Below are 22,400 nucleotides of genomic sequence, written 5' to 3'. Positions count from 1 at the left end.
GTGCCCCCAAATGTTCCCCCAGCTGTGCCTCCCCGTTCCCCCCAGTATGACACAGCTGTGCCTCCAGTTGAAACCCATGGGGCCAAGATGTGCCCCCCAGCTGTGCCACTCGCCCCCCAGCTGTGCCCCAGCCCTTCCCCTGAGTTCCTCATCAGGGAAAACAGCTCTTTTGGTACAAACCCCGCTAGCCGCCACCCTTAGATTAAACTTTTTATTGAAAGGAATCCTAACCACAAGCAGGTAAAGCACTTATAAGCCGCAGTTTGCTCCCCCACAGCCCCCCTGCCCCCCTCCCCTACTCCATGAAGACGTGCAGGCGACCGCTGGAGTTGCCACCCACGAGGACGTTCCTGGTGGGGTGGAATGCATTGATGGAGCAGACGGAGCCCAGGCACTCGGGGCTGCAGAAGGTGTGCAGCAGCACCCCCGTGTCCTGGAACACCTCAATCTGCCTCGGCCGTGCCATGCTGCCCACCACAAAGCACTGCTCCTGTTTGGGGTCCCACACCGCACGAAAGCGCGTCAGCCAGCGGCCCGTGTTGTTGTTGTGCCTGCAGAACAGAGAGAGCAGATGCAGAACTGCAGCAGGAAGGCACCACCATCTACACCGTATGTTTGCCAAAGCCCATCCCACTGCTCCCTACACGCTGCTGGCTCCCATTGCTGGCACAGGGCTGCAAAGGGACAAAGAAACAAAACAGAGCAAGAAGCCAGAGGACACTTGGAAATGAACGGGTATTGATGGGTCACGGATGGATTTGATGGTCTCAGAAGCCTTTTTTCCAACCTTCATGATCCTATGCTTCCATGCCTCAAAGCAGCCTGAGTTACACCCATCCCTAATGTGGTGCCCACACCAAGGGGCCAAGCCTGGCAGCTGGCAGAGCTCTGCGGGCAGCAGCACCTCTCAGAAACACATCCTTCACTGCTCAGTAACCCCTCGTATGTTAGAAACGGACAGAGAAAGAGAGAGCATTCAAACAGAACGCACTGCAGAAGTCACAAGCTGCTGCCTCCTCCTGGCTGCGAGACCCCGTGCAGCACCAACCCAGCAGAGCCCACCCCCATACCTGACAGTGCTGAGCAGGGCAGAGGTGGCCGATAAAGAGCTGGTGTCATAGACCCTGTAGAACAAAACAATGCGTGCTGATGGGTGCTAGATGTGGTAGAAGAGGCAGCCCCACCTCGTGGAGCACCTGAGCAGCACCACAGGCACACAGTGCAGCACTCAGCCGTGAGCACTGACATCCCAGCCACAGTCTGCAATGGGAATTTCCTCTGAGCACAAACTGAGGGCAGACCTCCCAGAATGCTGTTGTGAGGACAGCAGAGCAAAATGACAGGTTCCCCTATCCCCTTCCTTGTCCATTTCACTATGGCACAAGAAGATGCATGGGACAAGGAAGGAAAGCATTGTTTGGTGGCCCTGCTAGGCAGGGGAGTTGGAACTACATGATCCTTGGGGTCCCTTCCAACCCGGGTGATTCTGTGATTCTGTGAAAGCCCTGGTGAAGGCGCACTGCCAGCAGCTCCCAGGGTGGGAACACCGGCACAGCTCTGCTGGGCTCTCCTTCCCCACACAGCAGCTGTAAGGGGGCAAAAGGCTCAGCAGCATAAGCTGAGTAATGACCAAAAAGGCCCAGAGCTGCTCCCTGATCAACTTTCCTCAGGAAAACAAAAATCAGAAAAATAAAAATAAAATCAAAATCAGAATACGAATGCCTATGCAAAATGCCATTTGAAGAAGCGACGGAGGCAGAGGATGCTCCCAGCGGTGGGCAGCAAAGACAGGAACTAAGGAACCAGGGCACTGCAGGCTCAGCCCCCAGATGGCCTCAGCTCCCCCAGCCTCACCTCAGCTTGTCGTCTGCACACACCGTGACCACGCGGTGCCCGCTGATGGGTGAGAAGTAGGCAGAGGCCACGCTCTTGGTGTGCCCATGCAGGGTGCTCACAGCTTTGTTCCCACTGCGCCGCAGCCATCGGACGTCGTAGACACGGACATCGCTGCAACGCAGCAGGTGAGCAGGTAAGGGATTGTAAAACAAGATTCCATCATTTCAAATGCTGCTGAGGACTAAAAACGGGTTTCCTAAGAGCCAAGAAAGCCGGGACCATCCGGCAGCACTGAGAACCACCCCCAGCACAGCTCCTGCTCTGCATGGCGCCCCTTGCAGCAGGCATCAGAGCGAGGCCCACGGAACATCCCAAGCAGACAACAGCAGTGCATTCTGAGCTACGTACACAGAGCCAGCAGCAAGGAAGTACTGCTTGTCCACGGGGTGCACGTCCACCGTCCTCGTTACTTTGAAGCCAATGTCTGCAGAGAGCTCTGGTGACGTCCCCGGGGTCCTCCTGTCCACCACAGCCACTGTGCCACCCCAGAGCCCCACGATGGCCGTGCAGGCGCCGTCTTCCAGGAAATCAAAGGAGGAGAGGCTGTCCTCACTTCTGCATATCTGAGCGCCACAGAGGGCAAAGGAAAGTAAAATTATACAACCATACACAGTAAACACACAACACCAAAACGCTGCGGGCATTTTTTGGATACTGAAAACTCTACAATGACCTGACTGAGGAGCTCAGCTCTCCATTGCATGACCTCTCTGTTCAAATGGTGCACTTTTCCCACAGCAGGCAATTGACCACCCCCACCTCAGCTGGCCCTGCACCCTGCTCTCGGAGCCGCTCCATGCAGATGGGTTGGACAGTCACAACTCTTTGCTCCCTCGGAGCCTGGGAAGAGCAAAGTCATCTGGCTCATGCTTTGTTCTTTAAGCTGCTCTCATTCCCCACCTTCAAGCAGCGCTGGTTTTGGGAAGGGGCACACATTGAATTTAGTTTCCAGCCTCCTTCCTTCTACCATGCAGAGCTGCAGCCACCCCAGCCAAAGTGCACCTGGCTGGGCAGCACTGCCACCTTCCTGACACCAGTCAAAGCCACCTCATGGAAATGGGACGTTCACCTCCCCTGTTAACAACCCCCACGTAACCCCTGGGCTGCAATGGGAGCAGGACGGGGCAGCACCCACCTCATCAAACACCGCCCTGCTGACATCCCCGCAGCGCAGGGAGTCGTGGCTCAGGGACAGCAGCTGTGCGGGGTGGGAGGGCGAGAAGCGCATGCAGTTGATGGAGAAATTGTGTGGGGTGAAGACGAGCGCTCCTCCCTCGGTTGTACAGCTCTGAATAACAAAAGCCAATTAACAGATGCTTAATAAGAGCCATTGCAGTGCTTCCCACCGATTGCCACAGCTGTGCAGTGCTTGCTGCTCCGTGGGACCACCGAGTGCTGTGGGAGGGGCTGCAGGGGTCAGCAGTCTCCTACATTATGTGGAGCATTTCAAATGCCTCTACAGCAGAGGCTGCACACAGCTGAAGCTGGTCAGTCTAGCACAAACCCAGGACCCGAACTGCTGAGCATCCCTCTCCCCTCAGCCTCCCACACCAGCACAGCTCCTGTGGCACCACCATCAGCTGAGCCCATCAGCAGGAATGGCAATGCTATGGCTCACAGTGTGCCAGCACGGAGCTGCTGGGCAGAGAAGCACACTTACAGCGTCCCAGAGCCCGATGTGACCGTACTTGTCACCAGCTGCCACCAGCACGGTGCTCTCCGAGGGGTGGATGGCCACGGAGCACACACGGCTGCTCACCACCTTCCTGATGCCATCCTCACGCAGCAGCATGCTGCTCAGGGCAGCCTGGTACCTGCACACACCACCACGTCAGCCACCGCAGGGAGGAGCAGAGCCCACACCAGGCTCTGTGTCACCCCCCATTACCTCTTCATGTCGCACGTGGGCTTTTCAGTGTCATTACTGTTCATCTAAGGGTTGAAAAGAGATGCACATCAGAATGAGACCACGTAGGACACGAGCAATGTTATCCAGAGATGCCACCAAAGGCAGCCAGCCGTACCTCGCTCAGCCGCAGCCAGGTGCCCAGCAATGCTGTATCACTGCTCTTCTCCTGCCCATCCACGGCCATGGGCAGCGGTCCAGCGGGGACCTGGGGCTGGGACACGGGGACATGGGGTCACAGCTCACACCAACCACTGGCACAGAGCTGAGCATAACACTGCTCGTGTCTGCAGACTGCTGAGAAATGCAGACTGCAGCACCTGAGGACCCTCAGCAGCACCCCAAGGTGCACTGCCTCATTAATGGCCCCCTGAGCATCAGCCACCTCCAAACATCAGCCACCTCCGAGGAGATGCAGGCAGTGCAGTGCTCAGGGTGTGCGCTCCCCTTCCGCCAGCAGCACAGCCCCACACAGTGCCTGAAGGGCTTTCCAGGGAGCATGGCAGCACTCAGCAGCACACAGCTGTCCCCCAGCAGCCCCCCCAGCCCCAGCCCCATCTCACATATTCTTCCTCCTCCTGCGCCGGTGCCTCCACCTGCGGGACCTCTGGGGGCTGCATCCTCTGGAGCCGCATGGACCTGCGCTGCACTGTGCTGCCCTCGGCCTTCTTGGGCTTCGCTCTGCAATGACAGCACTGCTAAGCAACAGAGCTCCTCCATAAGCACAATTCCTCAGCAAAACACTACAAAACAGCCCTGCAGCCCGGACACCTGAGCCCAACTGCCCTGCCATCGCTCCTTCCTTCGCTGCCATCGCTCCTTCCTTCGGTGACAGCAGAGAACAGAGCAGTGGCAGCGCACACGGATTTATGACATTTGTTTCCTTGTACTACATCCTGACACGGCTTTCCTCCCATCCCTCCTCATTTATAATTCATCCTTCCTCTCTCTGATCTGCTCATCTTCTCCCTCCTTTCATCACAGTCCCCATTACTTTGCATTTAATGCAGTGCATTTCCCTGCTCCCCCATCCCCTCTGCTCCCCTCCCCTCTCCCTGCCCTTTGCTTACACCACTCTGCACTTCTCCCTTTGGCCATAATAAAGAAGTACCTCAAGGAAGGAGAATAAAAAGAAACCAAAAAGCACCTGAAACACCTTCAGACAAATAGAATGAAGGGAACGCGCTCTGACACACGATCAGAAGGGCGCTCACAGCAGCACTGCGTGCCATGGGATGGCAGAGCCAAGCACCACAGCTCAGCACTGACACAGCAGGGCCATGGGCTGCTGAGAGCTCCAGAGCTGCTGGCTGCTCTGCCCATTCTGAGCACAGACACACACACAGAGAAGGGCTCACACAGCACGGGGTGCAGCCACACCTCTCCCAAAGCAGCTTTACCTCTTGGTGACGTGAGATGGTCCTTTAGCTGCGATTTGGTGGAGTCTTGCAGCTGACTTAAGAACAGAAAGGCAGAGGTTAAAAGCACATCCAGCGAGCACAAAACACGGAGCTCTATAAAAACAACCACCCAAAGGCTGCAATGAGCACTAATTATTTGTAAGAAATAACAAAAAGAGGGTTTTCATATCAGGCTGTGCTCTGCCTTGCACCAGAGCCAGTCTGAACCCTGCCTGGGTGCCCCGGAGCTGCTTCCTTGCCAAGCGACATGAACACCAAACGCCACCGGCCGGACGCTCAGCACACGAGCGCAAAACACAGCGCTTCACCGCCTCCATTCCGAAGATCCACATCGCGCCCCGGAGCCCTGCAGACTCCCGGCCCCCCCAGCCCCGTGCGCAGCGCCGGCCGCGCGGCTCCCCCCATCCCGGCGTCGGGCACACGGAGCCGCTCCGCCCGAGCCGCAGCGCCCAGCGGGCGGCCACACGGCCGGGACCCGCACCGACCTCGTGCAGCTTCAAAGCAGCGAAGAACTTGGCGTTCTCGGAGATGTTCTTCAGCCGCTTCCTCTCGTACGCCGACAGCTGCGGGCTCCCATCCTGCAGCGAGAACGGCCCGGTAGTCCGCGCCGCGGGAAACGGCGGGGGGGGGGGGGGGAGGGCTGGGGGCTCCGTTCGCCGCCCGTCCCGGTGTCCCGCACCCACCTGTCCCAACTCCGTCCCGTCGCTGTCGGCGTCGCCGTCCGACCCGCCGTCCGCGCGCTCCGGGTCGCAGGGCTCCGCGCGCCGCCGCTTCCCGTCCCCTCCCGCCGCCTCATCGTAGGCGCCCAACAGCCGCTTCTGGGGCAGCCGCCGGCCCGGCGCGGGAAGCGGCGTCAGCAGCACGCGGAGCTGCGGGGAGCGGCGCGGGGCCGGCAGCGGGGCCGGGGGGGTCGCGGCGGGGGGCGGTGGGGTGCGCTCCTGGGGGGGGAATGGGGAGAGACGCGGTAGTGAGCGGGGAGGGGAGCAGAGCCGAGCCGAGGGGAGCCGAGCCGAACCGCCCCACCTCCCGGTCCAACCTGCATCTGCTGCTGGGAGCGCGGCGACAACTCCCGGCGCTCCGCCGCTCCCGTCCCGCTCTCCGCCGCCATCAGCACGGCGCTCCCGGCGGGGCGGATCCGACCCTTCCCGCGTCCCGCAGCGGCTCCGCCCCTCCCACGGCGCCTTCCGCACGGCGGGGCGGGGCGCGGCGCCGGAACGCAGCGTCCAGCGGTGGGAGCCGCGCCGTGATCAGAGCCTGCAGCTGCGTCGCGGGGCCGGGAAGGCTGGAAGGCCGCCGAGATCCCCGGCCCGCACCCACCCGTAACTCCCTGCCCCGCGTCCTGGCCCTTCCGGCACGACCCGAGGCTCTCGCCTCGCCCCGAGCTCCCATCTTGGCACCGGTGTGCTTCAGTGCGGAGGACAGGAGGAGGTCAAAACGTGCCTCGGGTTGTATAAAATCCATCGGAGCGCTTCCAGGCTCGTTGCTCAGCGTCAGCTGCTGGGACCGCCCGCTCCGACAAACGGTGAGCAGAGCAGCCGTGCCCCGGCTCCTCCGGCGCAGCACCGCACGTGGAGAAAGCCGTGCCGTCCGGAAGGCCTGGAACGCCCCGGGCTGTTGGTGCCGGCCCGAGGCCCGCAGCAAACCGGCGGCTAACTCAGAGCCTGAGAGGAGTGCGCTAACAGCGGCGTGGGGCGCACGGCAGAAGCTGTTCCAGCCCCAGCACTGGGGAGAAAAACTGAAACTTAGAACTGCCAAGCCATGTTTTGTACATCAGGTTAACACCCCCAGAGGGCGGTGAGGCGCTGGAACAGGTTGCCCAAGGAGGCTGTGGATGCCCCATCCCTGCAGGCATTCAAGGCCAGGCTGGATGTGGCTCTGGGCAGCCTGGGCTGGTGGTTGGCGACCTGCACACAGCAGGGGGTTGGAAGTGGATGAGCACTGAGCTCCTTTTCAACCCAGGCCATTCTATGATTCTATGTAAATTCACAGAGTCCCTCAGCTCTCCAGCTCTGAAGTTCTTTCACCACCAGCAAGGCAGAAGAACAGAGCTGTTGGCATCCTTGGGGCTCACAGCTGCAGTAACTGCTTCTGATTGATCCCAGGCAGTGTTAGTGCAGGCTGCTGGGATGGGTCTGTGTACAGAACTTACAGTAGAAATAAAGCCTGAATAAATTCACGAGTTTAAAAAAAATATATTTATTTAACGTGAACTTTTGGACTTGACAAATGTACAAATCTAAGAAGGTTCATCCACCGAAATAAACACTGCTAACCCAGGACGACGTCACAGCGCTTTGCGTCCCTCACTGCAGCACGGCGTAGGAGGGCTGCAGGAAGTGCCTGCTGTTGGGTCTGGGAGGTGCCATGATGCCCAGCTGTGTCCTGGCCCCACGCCCTGCTGAGCTGTGTGCAGGAGCTGCGGCCCTCGAGCCGGGCGCCCTTCGTGTCCGCCTGCATTTGGCCCTGTGGTGGTTGGGGAGAAAGCGCAGTGTTACAGAGGAGCTCTGGGCCTCGTGGCCCCCAGCCCCACCGCAGTGCGTTTGTAAGCTGCACGCTAAATAAGTCTGTGGATGACTGTACTGCAATGCAAATGAAGTGTAGCTGCTGTGTGACATCTGCCCAGGGGCGAGCGGCAGCCTGAACCAGGGACACTGAGCAACCTGACTCCCATTAATCCAATTAGAGTATCAGCATGAAGTGACATTTCGGGGTCAACTGCGTGTAGCAGCTTACATTTTAGTAGATGGGAAGGTGGAGAGGGTGGGAATAAAGCCTGCTGAGTTGGAACTGGCTCTTTCCTACAAATAAAAAGATGCACAAAAACCTGGACCCCCTCCAGAGGGGGTCAGCCAGCACAACAGGAATCCCACAACAAGAGCAGCAGTGGCAGCAAGCGCCCAGTTCTACCAAGGTGTGCTGTGCCATCTCTGCCACGGGTGATTACAACTTGGTAGTTAACAAAAGCCAGCGTGTTTCGGTCAGCTGTGACTGTCCAAGCAGGGCTCTCACAGCGTGTTTTGGAGAACACAGCAGTACAACTCAGTGCTGCCCTTGTCAGCTCCTCCACGCCATAAAATGAAGCAAGTGCAAAATCAAGCAGGTATTTTTCATACATGCCTCTAAGTCACCAACTGCACTTCCTGCACGATCCCATACGCTCTGTGAGCAGCGTGGGTTTGCATAGATTTAAGAGCAATGACAGCAGCAGTGCTACAGTTATGCTTCACGAGCAGATCAGCAGGATAAAGAACAAAAACATGCCTACAGAGAACACGGTCAAGCCAATTAAGAAAAAACAAAGCTGAAGTTTGATTACAGTGCAGTCACATAATCTAATTACAAGTGAAGAAGTGATCAGTACAAAAGCACTAAGAATGTACCTCTGATTTGCCCTGCATGTGGTGACTTCCAGCAGTGGGAAGGTGAATGGTGAAATCGTGGCTTACGTGCGGTGCTGCACTGCACTGAGAAGCCCAGAAATGACACCTGAGGAGCTTTAAAGCTCAGTGCTGGATGAACTAACCTGCAGTGAGCCTGACAAAACGTGCCATGCTAACAGTGCAGTTCTGGGATCATCACCACGTCATCCTAGACAAAAAGCTGCAGTGAGCACAGCCAGCATTACCCTCTGGAATAAAACTGCTGGCTGCCAGCGCCGCTCGTCTTTTTCCTCTTGGACTCTGCGAAGTTGGGCAGCCTTTTCCTCTTCCTCCTCTGGTTTGCATTGCCACCGAAATAGCTCGAGGTCACAACGTTGTCTTCTGCTTCCTCCTCACTCCCAGCTGTGCCAGCGCTCCCCGGAGCCACATCAGCACTCCCGCAGGCAGCATCTTCTGCAGACAGTCAATGAATGGCAGGTAACCAGATGGAACGCTAATCCTACCGACCCTTCCCTGCACTTCACACCTCCTCACGCCCTTCCTCCTGCTCAGCCCGAGGCATTTCTTGGGCTGGTGTAAAGCAAAGACAGCCAGAAGGCAGTTTGGGTTCAGCTCACCACCATCTACACACAAGAGATCAGCCCTGTTTTCACTCACTTGGCTGCTCGTCTCAACCATTAGCCCATGCTACCACTGGGCTTTCTGCCTTCGCACTGGAAAGCATTGTGGAATACACGACGGCCCCACTGTCAAATCTGATGGCTGCTACCCTCATTACAGCACAGGCTGCCTGCTGTGCTTGTGTGAAGTTGCCAGAGTTCAGTGGCTCAGTGCTGCCCTGAGCTGCTCGTTGTGTTTCAGGTGAAGAGCTGCACAACCTGATGGTAAAACACCACTTGTCTTCTTTCAACCTAGTTTTGAAATTCTTCACATTTCAGTGAGAGCTCGTGAGTGCAGACTGGGATGTTGTGACCTCGGTTATTATGAGAAATAAAGGGCAACAGTTACTGACAGCCTGCCAGGCTGCAGTGCTACCAAACACAGAAATACATGGAAGTGCAGGATCTTAACCTCAAGGTCCTGGGGTCTCAGTGTAACCAAGTACATTACACAGATCCCAGCAGCCATCAGGAAAGGCGAGAGCCATACGCTCACTCCTTGTTTTCCTTTTCCAGCCTTTCAGATCTGTGCTGAATTTAACTGGTGAAAAGACAGCAGAGATCTTTGTACGCTGTGAAAAGGTGCAATCGCCCCCTGCTGTAGTTACTGAACTCCAAGAAACAGCAAACTGAGTTTAAAACAAGGAAACTTCTGAGTGGAACTTCCTACAGGTCAGGAAGGAAGAGAATCAAATAGGCAAATGCACACAGAGGCGCAGAGAATACCTGGCGTCGTCCATTCAGAGTACTTGTCCATCACCTTCATGATTTCTGCACCATATTTCTCCAGTTTATCTTCTGTGACACCATCGATCTGCAGCAAAACCTCCGCATCAGAAGACAAGGTTTCTGCAACACAACAAGGTTGTCAGGTCTGATCAGCACCTTCACGTGGTGACAGACACCACAGCGGAACGTTCTGAAGGAAATTGGCTCTGTTTTTATTTAGGAAATAAGCCTCTTTTTTTTCCTGGTAGATTTTCAGTACAGAAACGTGCCCAAGAGCTTTCTCTGAAACGTTACAAAATCTGCAGCACAATCACCTGGATTCCAGGCTGTGACACTTGACCACAGCTGTGGGACCCTGCGCTGCAGGTGCTGCCCAAGGACGCGCTCAGCTGCCAAACCCTCTGTTTGACACAGCCATGGGCGTGCTGGCAGCCAAGGGCACGGCCACACGTGCAGACTGCTGCCTGCAGGGGGTTCTGACCAGCCAGGAGCTGCCATTACCTGCTATTTTCTTTAGAGTTGAAGTACTGAAAATATTGAAGTAGTGGACATCAAAGATTTTGCCGAGAGTTTTGCAGGTGTCTGTAAGCTCCCCCAGGCATTTTTTGACCATCTCTTCCCGCTGTGACATTTTTGTCACAGAAGCCCTTTGCTTTCTAATGGCGCTGGCATTTTCCGTTTCATGAAATTCCACCTGTTAAAATGAAGCAGAAGTAAATTCCATCAGGCAGGGGCTACTGCAGAGCGCTCATCAGAACACAGATTAATGGCACGGAAGAACAGGAAGGAAACCAAAAGCATTTTCTGATGGACCAAAAGCTGTTTACCCAGTTTAAAACGCTTTTTAAATGATCTTTTCTTTTTTACAGTCCAGGTGACAGGGCAACCATTCTCAACCACTCAAACTTCAAAAAGGACGAATGCACAGCACAGGAAAACATCCTGCACTCCCAGCACACAGCCAGCTTTAACAGGGGCACAAGGCCTGTTGCTGAGGGCTCTTCTCTTACACCAACACAGCGCTAGCAGGAGGCGCTGCCCCAGGCAGTCCTGGGACTGGTTCCATGACCTTCTTGAAAAAGCATTTGCTTTCTGAGAGCACCAGTGGCTGGAAAAAATAGAGCAGAAAATGCAGGAGGAAGCAGCGCTGTTCCTTTCTCTCCCTCTTTTTCCCTTAGCTAGCCCTTTCTGTATTGATTGTAAGCACAGAGTCACAACTGGCCGAGGCTGGCAGGGACTTCTGGCCCACCTGGCCCATGCTGCACTACAGAAGGGGCACCCAGAGCGGGGTGCTGAGGTGAACACTTGGACAGAGATGTCCAAAGAGGAGGCTGCAGCACCTCTGGGCAGCCTCTGCCAGTGCACGGCAAGGAAGCACTTCCCAAGGATCAGACAGAACCTCCTGTGTTCGTTTGTGCCACTGCCTCTTGTCCTGGCGCTGGGCACTGCTGAAAACAGCCCGACTCCGTCCTCCTTGCACCTCCCCTCAGGTATTTATGGACAGTGGTGAGATCCACCCCCTGGCTGCCCCGGAATCAGGTGGAAGGAGGAAGAAAAGAAGCATTTAATCCTCTCCAGTCCTCTCAAACTCATCTTCTGCCTCACGATGTTACTGTAAGAATCCTGTGATGACTGTTGGATTCTGTTCCCCACATCTGCTGAAGCTCATACACCTTTGTTGGTACACAAACTATGTCAGGATGATCCCGGGGTACATGCTGCACAAAGCCTGTAGCACGATGCTCAACACAATATGTTCAAGAACAAGAGCTCTAATTCTCAAATACCTGCAGCAACCCGTTCAGCACCGCCTGCGCTTTTTCTCCTAGAACTACGTAGGCCACAGCTTGGTCATTAGCAGTGATGTACAGGTCTTCATCCAGGATCTTGTCCAAGACCAGCTTCCTGAACAGCCTTTCAACGTTGTGCCGTGAGTAGGCAGCGCCCTTCCCAAATATTCCAGACTGGATCTTGGCGCTCTTTGCTCCTGCAAACAGCAGTCACAGGGTTGGCCAGCAAGCAGAATGCCTGCACACACGTTACAAACACACAGAAGACTCCCCAAGGCTTTCCCACAGTCTGCCTGCACAGCGTGCAAGGACCAGAAAGTCCAAGCACCTGCAGTAGGTTAACGTCATCACTGCAGCAACCTGCAACAGACTAAAGCTCTCGTCTCATTTATTTCCATCCCCTGACCACATAGCTGGCAGGGAAGAATAATTTTGCCAAATATATCTTGTCTTCAACTGCTGTTGGTATTACAAAGACCTAATGACACTTAGGATTTCTGCACCAAGTCTATTCTGGGGCTGTTCCTGGAAAAACAGTACTTACCCAAGAAAATGTCTACCATCATATTCAACGTGTATCTCCCAGAGCCTGTATTTCTATTCCCATTTATTCCTCCCATTTGTCCACAGTGTTGCTGTACAAATCTTATGATGCTTTTCACTTCATCTGTTACATTTCTTGATTTGTAGTCCTGGTAAAAGAGATTTGATTAGGAAACGACCTGATGTGGCTCTGTCCAACGCAAGCTGTTACTGCCAGCCTTGTTTGCCACGTTTGAGCTTTTACCAGTGCAACGCTTAGAACTGTGATTTTACCTTCTTTCTACTGCAGTTATCACAAATAACTTCTGGGTGATCTTTGCAGAAGTTAGGATTAAAGTCCGTCTCCCCAAAGTAGGCCAGAAGCTGAATTCTGCGGCAGTCGACGACGTTCTCGCAGTAGTGCACCATGCTGTACAGGTTGTTGAAGTGGGTCTGCCTCGTCTGACTGTTTCCATCCTTCTCCACTGAAATGAAATCAGTCCAGTTCTATTTGTTTTATCTACACCTCTTTTTGTACGTTATCAGATGAAATATTATATTCTTTCTTGCTTAAAAAAGACCAGGTAGTTTAGTACAGATTTTACCTCCCACAGCTTAAAGACCAAAAAGAGAAAAATCAGTAACAACAAACATGGGAAGGTGGACACGTATAAAGAAAAATGGTTCTGACTGAAAAGAACAAGTGACAAAAAACTTCCACGACAGAAAGCTGTTCAGGTAAACAGTGACACGAAGACACAGCTCTGCCTTCTCTACACACTGCATGTGGCACTTCCAAGAGAGGAAACAGCTCAGCCTGAGACAGAAACCAGCCAGCGGTTTCTTTGCTACTGCTCCACTTAGGTTACAAACAGAAGTTCCTTACTCAGAATGAGCCTCCTGAGCCTGGTGACATCGCTGTAGCTGTAGAAGAGCAGGCAGTGGGACATCTCACCATCCCGCCCAGCCCTGCCTGACTCCTGATAGTAGCCTTCTATAGATTTTGGAAGGGAAGCATGGATGACGTAGCGGACGTCAGGTTTATCTATTCCCATCCCAAAGGCAATGGTTGCACATATAACCTACAGAGGAAATAACACAGTTATTTAGCTGAGAGAAGCATTCATGCTGCACTCCAAGGAGACGTGTTATCAGGCTTATGAAACCACGCAGAATGCCAACCAGGATCCTGGCAGATGGGAGAAAATAGTACAGATCTCTCCTTTCAGGAGACAGAAGGAAAGCTGCAGATTGCAGAGTCTCAAAATGCAATTCAGCAAGCTTGAGCTGCTCGCACAGCCTCACACAGCTCAGCTCCTTCCTCCCACAGCACCTTGGTGCAGAGCTGCAGCCTTTGTCTGTCATGAAAATGAGAAGGCTGATTTTTGGCAGGTCTGTTCTGACCTGGCACAGCCTGTGACTGACTTGCCAACACCGTTACACAGCTCTCTTTTCTCTTACTAGGCCAAAAGTGATAAAAATGCTCCAAATTCCACTCAGCTTTTTTTCCTCCTCCCCAGTTGCAGTTCTGTTACCTGGCATCCTTCTTGATTAACCCACTTCTTCTGCACAAGATCTCTGTTGGAGTCAGTGAGGCCAGCATGATAGGCAAGTGCAGCAAGGCCTTCCTTCTGCAGCATGGCTGCTGTTGTGTCACATTCGTGACGGGAGAGGCAATAAATTATCCCAGAGTCATCTGCAAACATAAAGAAGTGCTTGAATAAAGCAAGTGAGAGAGAATAAAGCTGTAACAGTCTTACCTGCCAGGCCAATACTGCATCACACTTACCAACCCTTCCCTACATGTGCATCTACCTAATAAAGAAAAGTAATTTCATTACTATCTGATGGCTTTGTTAGTTTCTCCCCATCCGATTCCTGGCTTACAGGGACATATGTGCACATGCCCATGGAATCAGGAAAGCAATTCTTGCTCAGTACTGTGCAATCTTCAGATTTAAAATACACTATTAAGAAAGGAGGTAGATGTAGAGCTAGTCAGCAACACACCAGGCTGCATCAAGTGCCAGCAGCAGGAGATGCAGGGCTCCAAAAAAGAGCCTAGGGAGAGAAGACTCACCAATGGCAGAATTAAGGGGAGCCACAGATAAGCCAACAAACAGAATGAAACAATTAAAACTGCATAGATATTGGATGACACAGAGCTCTTCCATAATTTCCTTTTTCATTTTCACTGGAACTCCTAACTGTAAATCTCATCCACAGTACCAACAATACGGTTCTGTCTCCTATTTGTTCTTCCTATGGAGGTGTAAATAGCTCGAAAAAGGCAAGCATTGTCTTCCTAGCATCCCAAAGGCTCCTCCTGCCTTACAGTTAGCTGCTGAAAAGGCATTCGCATGCTGTACTGCTCAGTACTCACGTGGATGGTATTTTTTGATCCACTCCAAGCAATCCATTGCCACCTTCTTTGGCTTCTTGGGCAGTACATCATATTTCAGGTTATGCCTGTTGAAGCTCATTGTAAACCTAAAACAAAACATGTTATCAGTGCTCTCCAGTTTTATGGGTGCAGGACTCTTTTCAACAAGCCAATTATTGACTGCAATGTCCCACATGAAAGCAGCTGCCACACAAATTCTGTGTCATCTGCATAGGAATTATTGCTCCATGTGCTCACTGAGGTTCAGGTCACCCGCACTTTGGGTCTAAAATTTCTGACTGTGGAAGTCTGCATCAAAGAAACCCCTCTAAATCTAACCAGTAATTTGCAAGGCCTTCATTTTCCTTCTAGACACTCAGATCCTTGTCTGACCAATCAGGATTGCAAAGCAGATTTCTAAGATCAACACAACAGACACTGATACAATGCTTAATTCTTCCATCATGTACAACAAAAGGCTGCCATGTGGCCCAGACCCAAGGGCTCCTCGTTACCTATCTCAGTGCCAGCTTTAACTACAAAGCACTTCCAGCTCTTGGAGTTTTCCAGCATTCTCACAAAAAGCACTCAGAAACATCACCTGCATATTGAGTCAGTGATGTTTTTCCTTTTAAAGTTTCCTTAATCAAGCGGGTTTGGCAAGTTTCCTATTGGTGATATTTTGTACATAAGGTGCCTTAAATTCCACGCACACTTTGTCATTTAAGCATATACAGCCACTAAGGGTCCTGGATGGGCCTCCAACGCTTTCTGCGCTTTCCCAGTCTTCCACTCAGACGCCCTGCAGCTCAGACTGTCCCAGGAAACTGCTGCACAACTTACACTTGTGGCTTTAGCATCTCAAGCTGATTCTGAATATCCTTCTGCACCCTTGGGTTAGCAGTGGCAGTGAGAGCCATCATAGGGACGGCGTGAAACTTCTTGCGGAGCATGTTCAGCCGTTTGTAGTCTTTGCGGAAATCATGGCCCCACTAGTTAAAAAACAAGAGTTAAACAGATCTCAGCTGGTCCCACTCGGCTCTTTGCCCTTCTGAAAACCAAAGCCAAGCTCTACCTGGCTGACACAGTGAGCCTCGTCGATGACAAAACGCGCCAGGAGCTTCCGGTTGTAGAGGTTTTCCAGGGCTGACAGCAGTCGGTTGCTCGCACAGACCTGTGAGCAGAAAGCAGGGGCATCAGAAGGACAAGAAACAGCAAAGCGTCGCCCACCAAAGGCTGCTGAAACCACGGCTGTGCAGCAGAGCCCACCTGTGGCACAGGCAAAGCCTGAGGGCTGGCAGCCACCTCTGTGCCAGCTGGCAGCGCGGGGCTGACGCAGCACTGCCACCAGGCTCTAGGAGCAGCTGCACAGCTACGACCCCACCAAGTTTGAAATGACTTCTGTCATAAAAGGCAAGGAAGGAAAAGCGGAAGGAAAAAAAAACAACATCCAGCACACTAACTGCCCCCTCTTACAATGCTCTCTGGCCCAACCTCACTTCTAAAGGCAAGACAAATGAACCACAAGGTGGCCTTCTGGCAGTCATCTATTACCTTGGCAGTTCCATGCTACTACCCCACAGTACTCAGGATTCTAGTAGCTGTCTGACAGCAATCAGCCACTAACTCGTGGCCTCACACACTGAAGATGCACAGGGTGTTTTTCTTCAAGAATTTCCATTCTACAGACATTACACTCGGATTGCATTCTTGGTTAATTACTTCACAACATCAGTTGCATCCGTACAAAATCCCATCAAATGACCTAATTTGTTTCAACCTCGTGTTTGTTTTGTTTGTTTGTTGCTAGAAGTCTCCTCTAAGTTCAGAGTTTCCCCTTTAACTCTTCATAGCAAATCCCCTCTTATTGCCTCCACGACTTTACAGTTCAACCAAGTACAAACCTTCTCAGGGGTAACATACAGAAGCTTTATTACAGGATCTTTTTTGGACAGCTGCATGTATATTTTTGAAGCATCAGCATCTGTTATATCACCAGTCAGGTACGTTGCAGCAATCTGTAAAAAATAATTCTGAATATTCAGTTCATGAATATGCAGACATGGAAACAAGTATCTCCAGGTGTCAGCCCTGCACTTTTTACCTGGTTTACCATCAGATGCATCTATTCACTACGCTTGGCAAACACTGCACGAGAAAGCACTGACAATGTCATTACAGAAAGCATTTGGATCCTCGCTGTGCTTTAACACACCTCCAACCACAAACACCTGAGCACCAGCAGACCGAGCGCAGCCTCAGCACTGTGATGAAGGAAATAAAGCTGTCTGAACTTACATCTAAAGTTTTCAGCTTCTGAACTTGGTCTATTATCAGCGACCTCAGGGGAGAGATGACAACAGTGACCCCAGCAGAGACACACGCTGGTAACTGGTAGCACAAACTTTTACCACCACCTGTAAGAGTGAAACGAACACAACAAGTTCCAGATAAGGGGAAGAAAGGAGGGCAGGGCAGAGAAGGAACAGGAGCGGGGAGTTCTTATTCTCAGAAAGAAACTCGGCATCAGACTGCTGAAGTCCAAGCTGCACAGTGTTTGTAGATACACACCAGTGGGCATTAAGATGAAACAATCCTCTCCCAGCAGAGCAGCATTGATGGCCTCCAGCTGATTTGTCCGGAAAGAGTGCAAACCAAACTTCCTGTGAAATATTTTCAACATTTCTTCAGAATGGGAAAATTTCATCCCCCTGAAACGTTCGTGTGCGGGGTTGTGAACCAGTGGCTCTAGCAGACAAAGAAAACACAGTGAAGTTACAATTCCAAGTTGCACTACATCTCTTAGAACATAAAACAGATTGCTTAGCTACTGCTTCGACTCCTTAAACCTCTACGACTCACACCATGAGTTGCTGTACACAATAAATAAATGAAAATGCAAGCGACCAGAATTTAAAACCACCACCAGAATGGAAACTGTTTTACACAGCCAAACTACATCTCTGCCACAGAAAACCTGCGTGTGTTCTCCCTGTCTGTGTTACAAGCAGGAAGGTGTCTGCCCAGCCAGGGAGGCTGCAGCCAGAGCACCTTTCACTGTGGTTGTATCTTCAAAAACATGCAGCAGAGCAAAAACCTGCATCACTTAAAACTTCTCTGCTTTAACCACTCTGTTTTTGCAAGAATCAGTAATATTGACCTACATCTGAGCACCTGAGGGGTTTTGCTTCAACAAGTGACCAAATTTGAATATTGTGTATAAGCAGCTTAAACTATTGCATGGCAATACTGCAGAATCATCATTTAATTAGAACAGAGAAGCACTCCAGTTTCCAATTTTAGCAGCTCCATCTCCCCAGCAGCCTGCAACCTGCACAGCAAATGAGTTTTCAAGTCTGCCACCACCCCAAGGAGGGGGAAAAAAGAAAGAAGATTCCACAATGATGTCTTTGCAAAGAGAGACCAAAAGAAATCTCCACGTAGGCAACAGGCATCGGTGTCATCTGCAGGTCAGTTACCTGGGCTGTCTAGACTTAAAAGGAAATGCAAGAGAACATGAAGGGGAAGGCAAGAATCTGAATCAGCACAACTCACCTGAGCCGCTCTTTGCTGTGACCCCACATCCTGACGTGGGAGCAGTGGGCCGTGGGCCCGGAGCAGAGCCAGCGGCCGCAGCGAGCAGCCTGCAGCTCAGAGGGGCAGAGCCCTCCTTCAGCGGCTGCCAGCAGGCCGCAGGCGGCGCTTCGGGTGCCACAGCATCGTCCCAGCCCTCATCAAAGGCATCGATATCAAAGTGGTCGAGATCGAGGTCTGCATCGTTGGCACCTGAGCAGCCCGACGCAGGAGCGCCAGCAGGGGCTGCGTGCTGGGCTTTCAGAGCAGGGCTTGCAGTGGGCCTCGTGGGCACACACCAGTTCCCACTGCCTCTCCCTGCAGGTTTCTCACACCAGCTGCCATTGAATGACGCCTCCGAGGGACGGCTGAGAGAGGCGCTGCCTTTGCCGTTCACCTTGGGGGAAGGAAGTGCTGCATCTTCTAGGCAGATGACATCCTGGTCGGTTTCCTTCAAAGCATGAGAAGTGTCCGAGTTATCAAGCGTTTGGTTCCTTACTGTAGAAAAACCGCTTGAGTTAACAGTCCTGGAGAGCACGGATGGCAGGTGCGTGGATCTCGGTGTGCTGCCAACAGAACCCACAGCCCGAGCAGGGCCGGCACACGGCGGCGTACCAGGACGGGAGGAAGGGTCTTGCTGCACACACGCCTTCCAACTTGCAGGACCATTCATGCTACTTGTGTTCAAAGCAACGGAATCAGCTAACAATTTTCTCCTGGAAGAGGCAGCACGGGAAGAAAGAAGGAAAACAAATGGTTAAGTGACAAGTAATGAGTTACCACCTTCCACAGCGTACAGGAATTGCTGTCACCTCTCTGTTCCTGTCCAAAATACTAACAGGTGGGTTGCACTGTATTTTGCATCCAATTTGGATGTTCTATGATACTATCTTTAAAAACATTTCAAACCAATTTAGGGAAAAGAGACTAACACCAGAAGTCAATTGAACACAATAATTACAAAATCACTGCCCCTTCAGCACAGATATGAAAACAAAGGGATCCTTAGCAGGGAAGAACTGATCCACACGTCGCTCCACATCATCTGACAGTGTAATGGAGACACCTGCAGGCCTGATGCTGCTTCATGCAGAACGTGCAATAGGAAAACAAGGAATAATACTAATTAACACGTACCGGAGCTCTCTCTGCTGAAGCAGTTCTTTTGCACATGAGACAGACATGAGCTCATGAAGTGGGATGGCATCCACCAGCTTACAGATCTCTTCCATGACGCTGTAGAGTCGCTGTTCCAAATGCAAGCCTCCATCTGGCAGATGGAGCACATTTCAGCATAGAGTAACGTTAATTCTTATTGGAATACAGCGACAAAATGATCTCAGTTTCTCAACAGACAGAACACGTCGCAATACAGAAGTCCTGAGCCGTGCAAAACACTGAGGAAGAAGCTGCAAGCCATCCCCACAACCTAATGCATAACATTGAAATCATTTCAGGTACCTGCAAGCTCTGCACTCGAGTCCTCCTCAGCAGCAGGCTGCTTTGGTGCCATCAGCTCAGGCTCCGTGCCGTTAACTGCTGATCTTCCTCCAGTAGGGGATTCTTTGAAAATATTACTAATAATAAAATAAAAGCAATTCAAATGCAGAAATGCACCGGATCAACAGACACCCATAAGAAAAAATATCTTCAGGCACGAGAGCATTGAAGATGCACACAAAAGACAAGCTTCTCAATACCTACCCAGCATCAAAGTGGCCAAACAATTTGTTCCCACTCTGTGCACCAATTCCTCCAAAGAAAAAGCCCCATTTCTTACAGCCGACGTTTGAGGCGTTTCACAAGACTCCAGAAGCAGCTGCTGGCTGCTACCTGGTCAGGCCACAAGCCGCCAAAGCCAGCTCTAATAGCAACTAGTTAACAGGCGACATGCTCACATCCTTGCTGGCAGTTTTTAAACCGCCTTTCTTGGCCATCCCTTCAGAGTTCTACCAAGCAGCTCTTTTACCTCACACTTCTTACAGATGGGGAGAAGGAAGGCGGCTCTTCCTCTGGAGAGGGTGGAACTACATCCAGGTAATCATCCTCCTCCAGCTCCATGGCTGCCAGCAGCTCATTGCCAACATCACCCTGTTCCAGCCGGCCGCTTTGCTCACCATTACTGGGCTTCTGGCTTTCGCCACTTCCATCGTTCGTAGCTGAAAGAGAAGTGCATTAATATTACTGAGTAACACTCAGAACTCTTTCTGGTATCAACAAAAACACAACTGAATAGAGGAAAAAACTACTTCTCAGATTTCAAAACAATAGCTTAATGCAGTTGGTGACTTTTACAAACAAATACTTTCTGTTCCCCTTTACTTCTCCATTAAAAACAAACAAAAAACCCACAAACCCTTCCCGATGCAAAACTGTTGCAGTTTCCCCATCAGAAGAGAAAGAAAAAGCTTCTTCAAATGTAGGAGGTGTATTTCCCTTAAAAAAAAAACTATAGAAAATTGTGGTTACATTGTACACTAGATAAAAAGAGCATAGTTACAAAAGTAAAGACTCCTCACTGCCCCTACACCAGAACTGGAAGGTAAACTGTGGTACCTTGTGAGGTGAACCCTCTAAGTGAGGCCACTCAACTATAACACTTCATTTCACACACAGAGGGCAAAAGGAAACAAGGCAGTCTTGGAAAACACAGTCCAGTATTCCTTTTCCCATTCAGTGTGATGAGTGACAGCATTATTCAGCTGCATAAATACATTAGTTTCACAAATAAAGATCAAAAACTTTGAAACATAACAAGTAGGACACTTAAAACAGAGAAGTCAAGTGGAACAGAGAACGGCCAAGAACACACACTGACCAACAGCCACGAACTTCATGGTCTGAACTGAGGTCTGGCTGTAGTTTATTTCTGTTTGCTTTGAAAGAATTGACATGGATCTCTTGTTCTGGTTTAATATTTCTCAGTATTACCTTCAGGTGTAAGTTGATTTTAGATCTCTTTTGTATCAATAACAGAACTGTTTGGCTGTGGGTTTCTGCTTTTTTTCCCCTGTAATGACCCTGCACTCAGATCTGGTGAGGATGCGCCTTGAAAGCTGCATGCAGGTTGGGTAACCGCATGGTTAGTGGGCACGAGCTGGGCTGGACTTGGTGATGAGAAGTCTTTTCCAACTTCAACCATTGCGTGAGCCCAGGATTGCCCAAAAAGCAAGTATTCCAGTACTCCTGCACAAACCTCACCTGCACGAGCCTCCTCCACCCCACTGCTCGAAAGCACAGCAGCAGCTCCAGCATCGCCCAGAGAGATGACAGAGCCCCGTGAGGAGCCCTGTGAGCAGCGCACCTCGGCCCCGTGCTCCTGGGGCCCCGCATCACCCCGCGCCTTACTGACACACACAGCGGGCCCCTGAGGAGTCCTTGGGCCCTTCGGGATCGGCACGGCCGGCCTGGAGAACTTCTCGAAGCCCGACAGGTCGAAGTCGTCCATGTCGTCCCACTCATCGCCCGTGGAGGCAGCGGGGCCCGACGAGGACGAGGACACGGACAGGGAGCCGGACGGGGCCCCGAGGGCGGGCACGGAGCTCCCCGCGGGTCCCGGCGGCGCCAGGCGGGCACCGGGCGGCCCCGCACGGAGATCCTTGAGCCTGGCGACGCCCCCGGGGCGCAGCGAGGTGTTCACGTCCTTGTCACGCAGCGCCGCGGGCCCGGCGGCCGGGCTGTGCGTCCTGCGGAAGGTGAAGGCCCTGCAAGAGACGGAGCCGGGCGTCGGCTCAGCGGGGCTCGGCGGGCTGCGCTCCCGCCCCCGTCCCGGCGGTACTCACGCGGGCCGGCTGCGCGCAGGCGGCACTTTGCTGAGGGCGCCGCGGGCCGAGTGCAGCCGCAGCTGCTCCCGCAGGTTGTTCTGCGGTACCGCCGCCATGGCGGCCGGGCCGCTCCGGACCCTCCGCGCTCACCGGCCCCACTCGCCGCTTCCCCCGCGCCCGCTTCGCATTCGGCGCCAAAACGCCGCCCGCGCCGCCATTGGGAGGAAGAGCTGAGGCGGAAGTGACGACACGGCGTTTCCGCTTCCGCGTAGAGAGCGCCCCCCTGCGAGCGGGGCCGAGCCGCCGCAAGATGGCGCCCCCCGTAGCGCCGCCCGGCCTCGCGTTAGGCCGGCGCACGGACGGTCGGAAAACGGGAC

General features: G+C 52.7%; 2 protein-coding genes across 3 annotated transcripts; both read right to left on the bottom strand.

Annotated features, from left to right (window-relative positions):
* Positions 1–295: 295 nt before the first annotated feature.
* WDR76 (WD repeat domain 76) lies at positions 296–6,652 on the bottom strand (the record flags this gene model as incomplete). Its single annotated transcript, XM_048956507.1, has 13 exons — positions 296–551; positions 1,071–1,124; positions 1,855–2,007; positions 2,245–2,459; positions 3,032–3,184; positions 3,557–3,710; positions 3,785–3,828; positions 3,921–4,016; positions 4,366–4,483; positions 5,203–5,258; positions 5,709–5,801; positions 5,907–6,161; positions 6,260–6,652. Coding segments are annotated over 13 exons (2,040 nt in total), but the record flags the coding sequence as incomplete, so codon positions are not given.
* Positions 6,622–22,270, bottom strand: BLM (BLM RecQ like helicase). Of its 2 annotated transcripts, XM_048955997.1 has the most exons (22): positions 22,042–22,270; positions 21,461–21,963; positions 20,229–20,418; positions 19,721–19,836; positions 19,397–19,529; positions 18,875–18,975; positions 18,242–18,757; positions 17,258–17,434; positions 16,985–17,103; positions 16,591–16,704; positions 15,762–15,860; positions 15,530–15,678; positions 14,687–14,793; positions 13,839–13,999; positions 13,190–13,385; positions 12,598–12,788; positions 12,326–12,473; positions 11,779–11,978; positions 10,493–10,685; positions 9,989–10,111; positions 8,849–9,056; positions 6,622–7,686 (listed from the first exon to the last, which is right to left on the bottom strand). In XM_048955997.1, exons 1-22 carry the CDS (start codon positions 22,137–22,139, stop codon positions 7,527–7,529), a joined length of 4,002 nt encoding a protein of 1,333 aa, XP_048811954.1. In that variant the 5' UTR covers positions 22,140–22,270; the 3' UTR covers positions 6,622–7,526. The 2 variants fall into 2 exon arrangements, with proteins under 2 accessions (XP_048811954.1, XP_048811953.1); XM_048955996.1 differs by having other exon boundaries at positions 18,242–18,975.
* Between the last annotated feature and the right edge of the window lie 130 nt (positions 22,271–22,400).

Source organism: Lagopus muta, chromosome 10 (genome assembly GCF_023343835.1).
Source record: "Lagopus muta isolate bLagMut1 chromosome 10, bLagMut1 primary, whole genome shotgun sequence".
Classification (NCBI taxonomy): domain Eukaryota; kingdom Metazoa; phylum Chordata; class Aves; order Galliformes; family Phasianidae; genus Lagopus; species Lagopus muta.
Note: the sequence above shows the minus strand (reverse complement) of the source record. Positions and strands in the feature narration are given on the sequence as shown.

Bases quoted from the DNA above. Each gene is read 5' to 3' on its own strand.
- BLM (XM_048955996.1), bottom strand. From the start codon at position 22,139: ATGGCGGCGGTACCGCAGAACAACCTGCGGGAGCAGCTGCGGCTGCAC. The intron at 19,837-20,228 runs GTAAAAGAGCTG...TTTTATTATTAG, and splicing joins CCATCTGTAAGAAGTGTGAG to TAATATTTTCAAAGAATCCC. The intron at 19,530-19,720 runs GTACCTGAAATG...TCCATCTGCCAG, and splicing joins CTCGAGTGCAGAGCTTGCAG to ATGGAGGCTTGCATTTGGAA.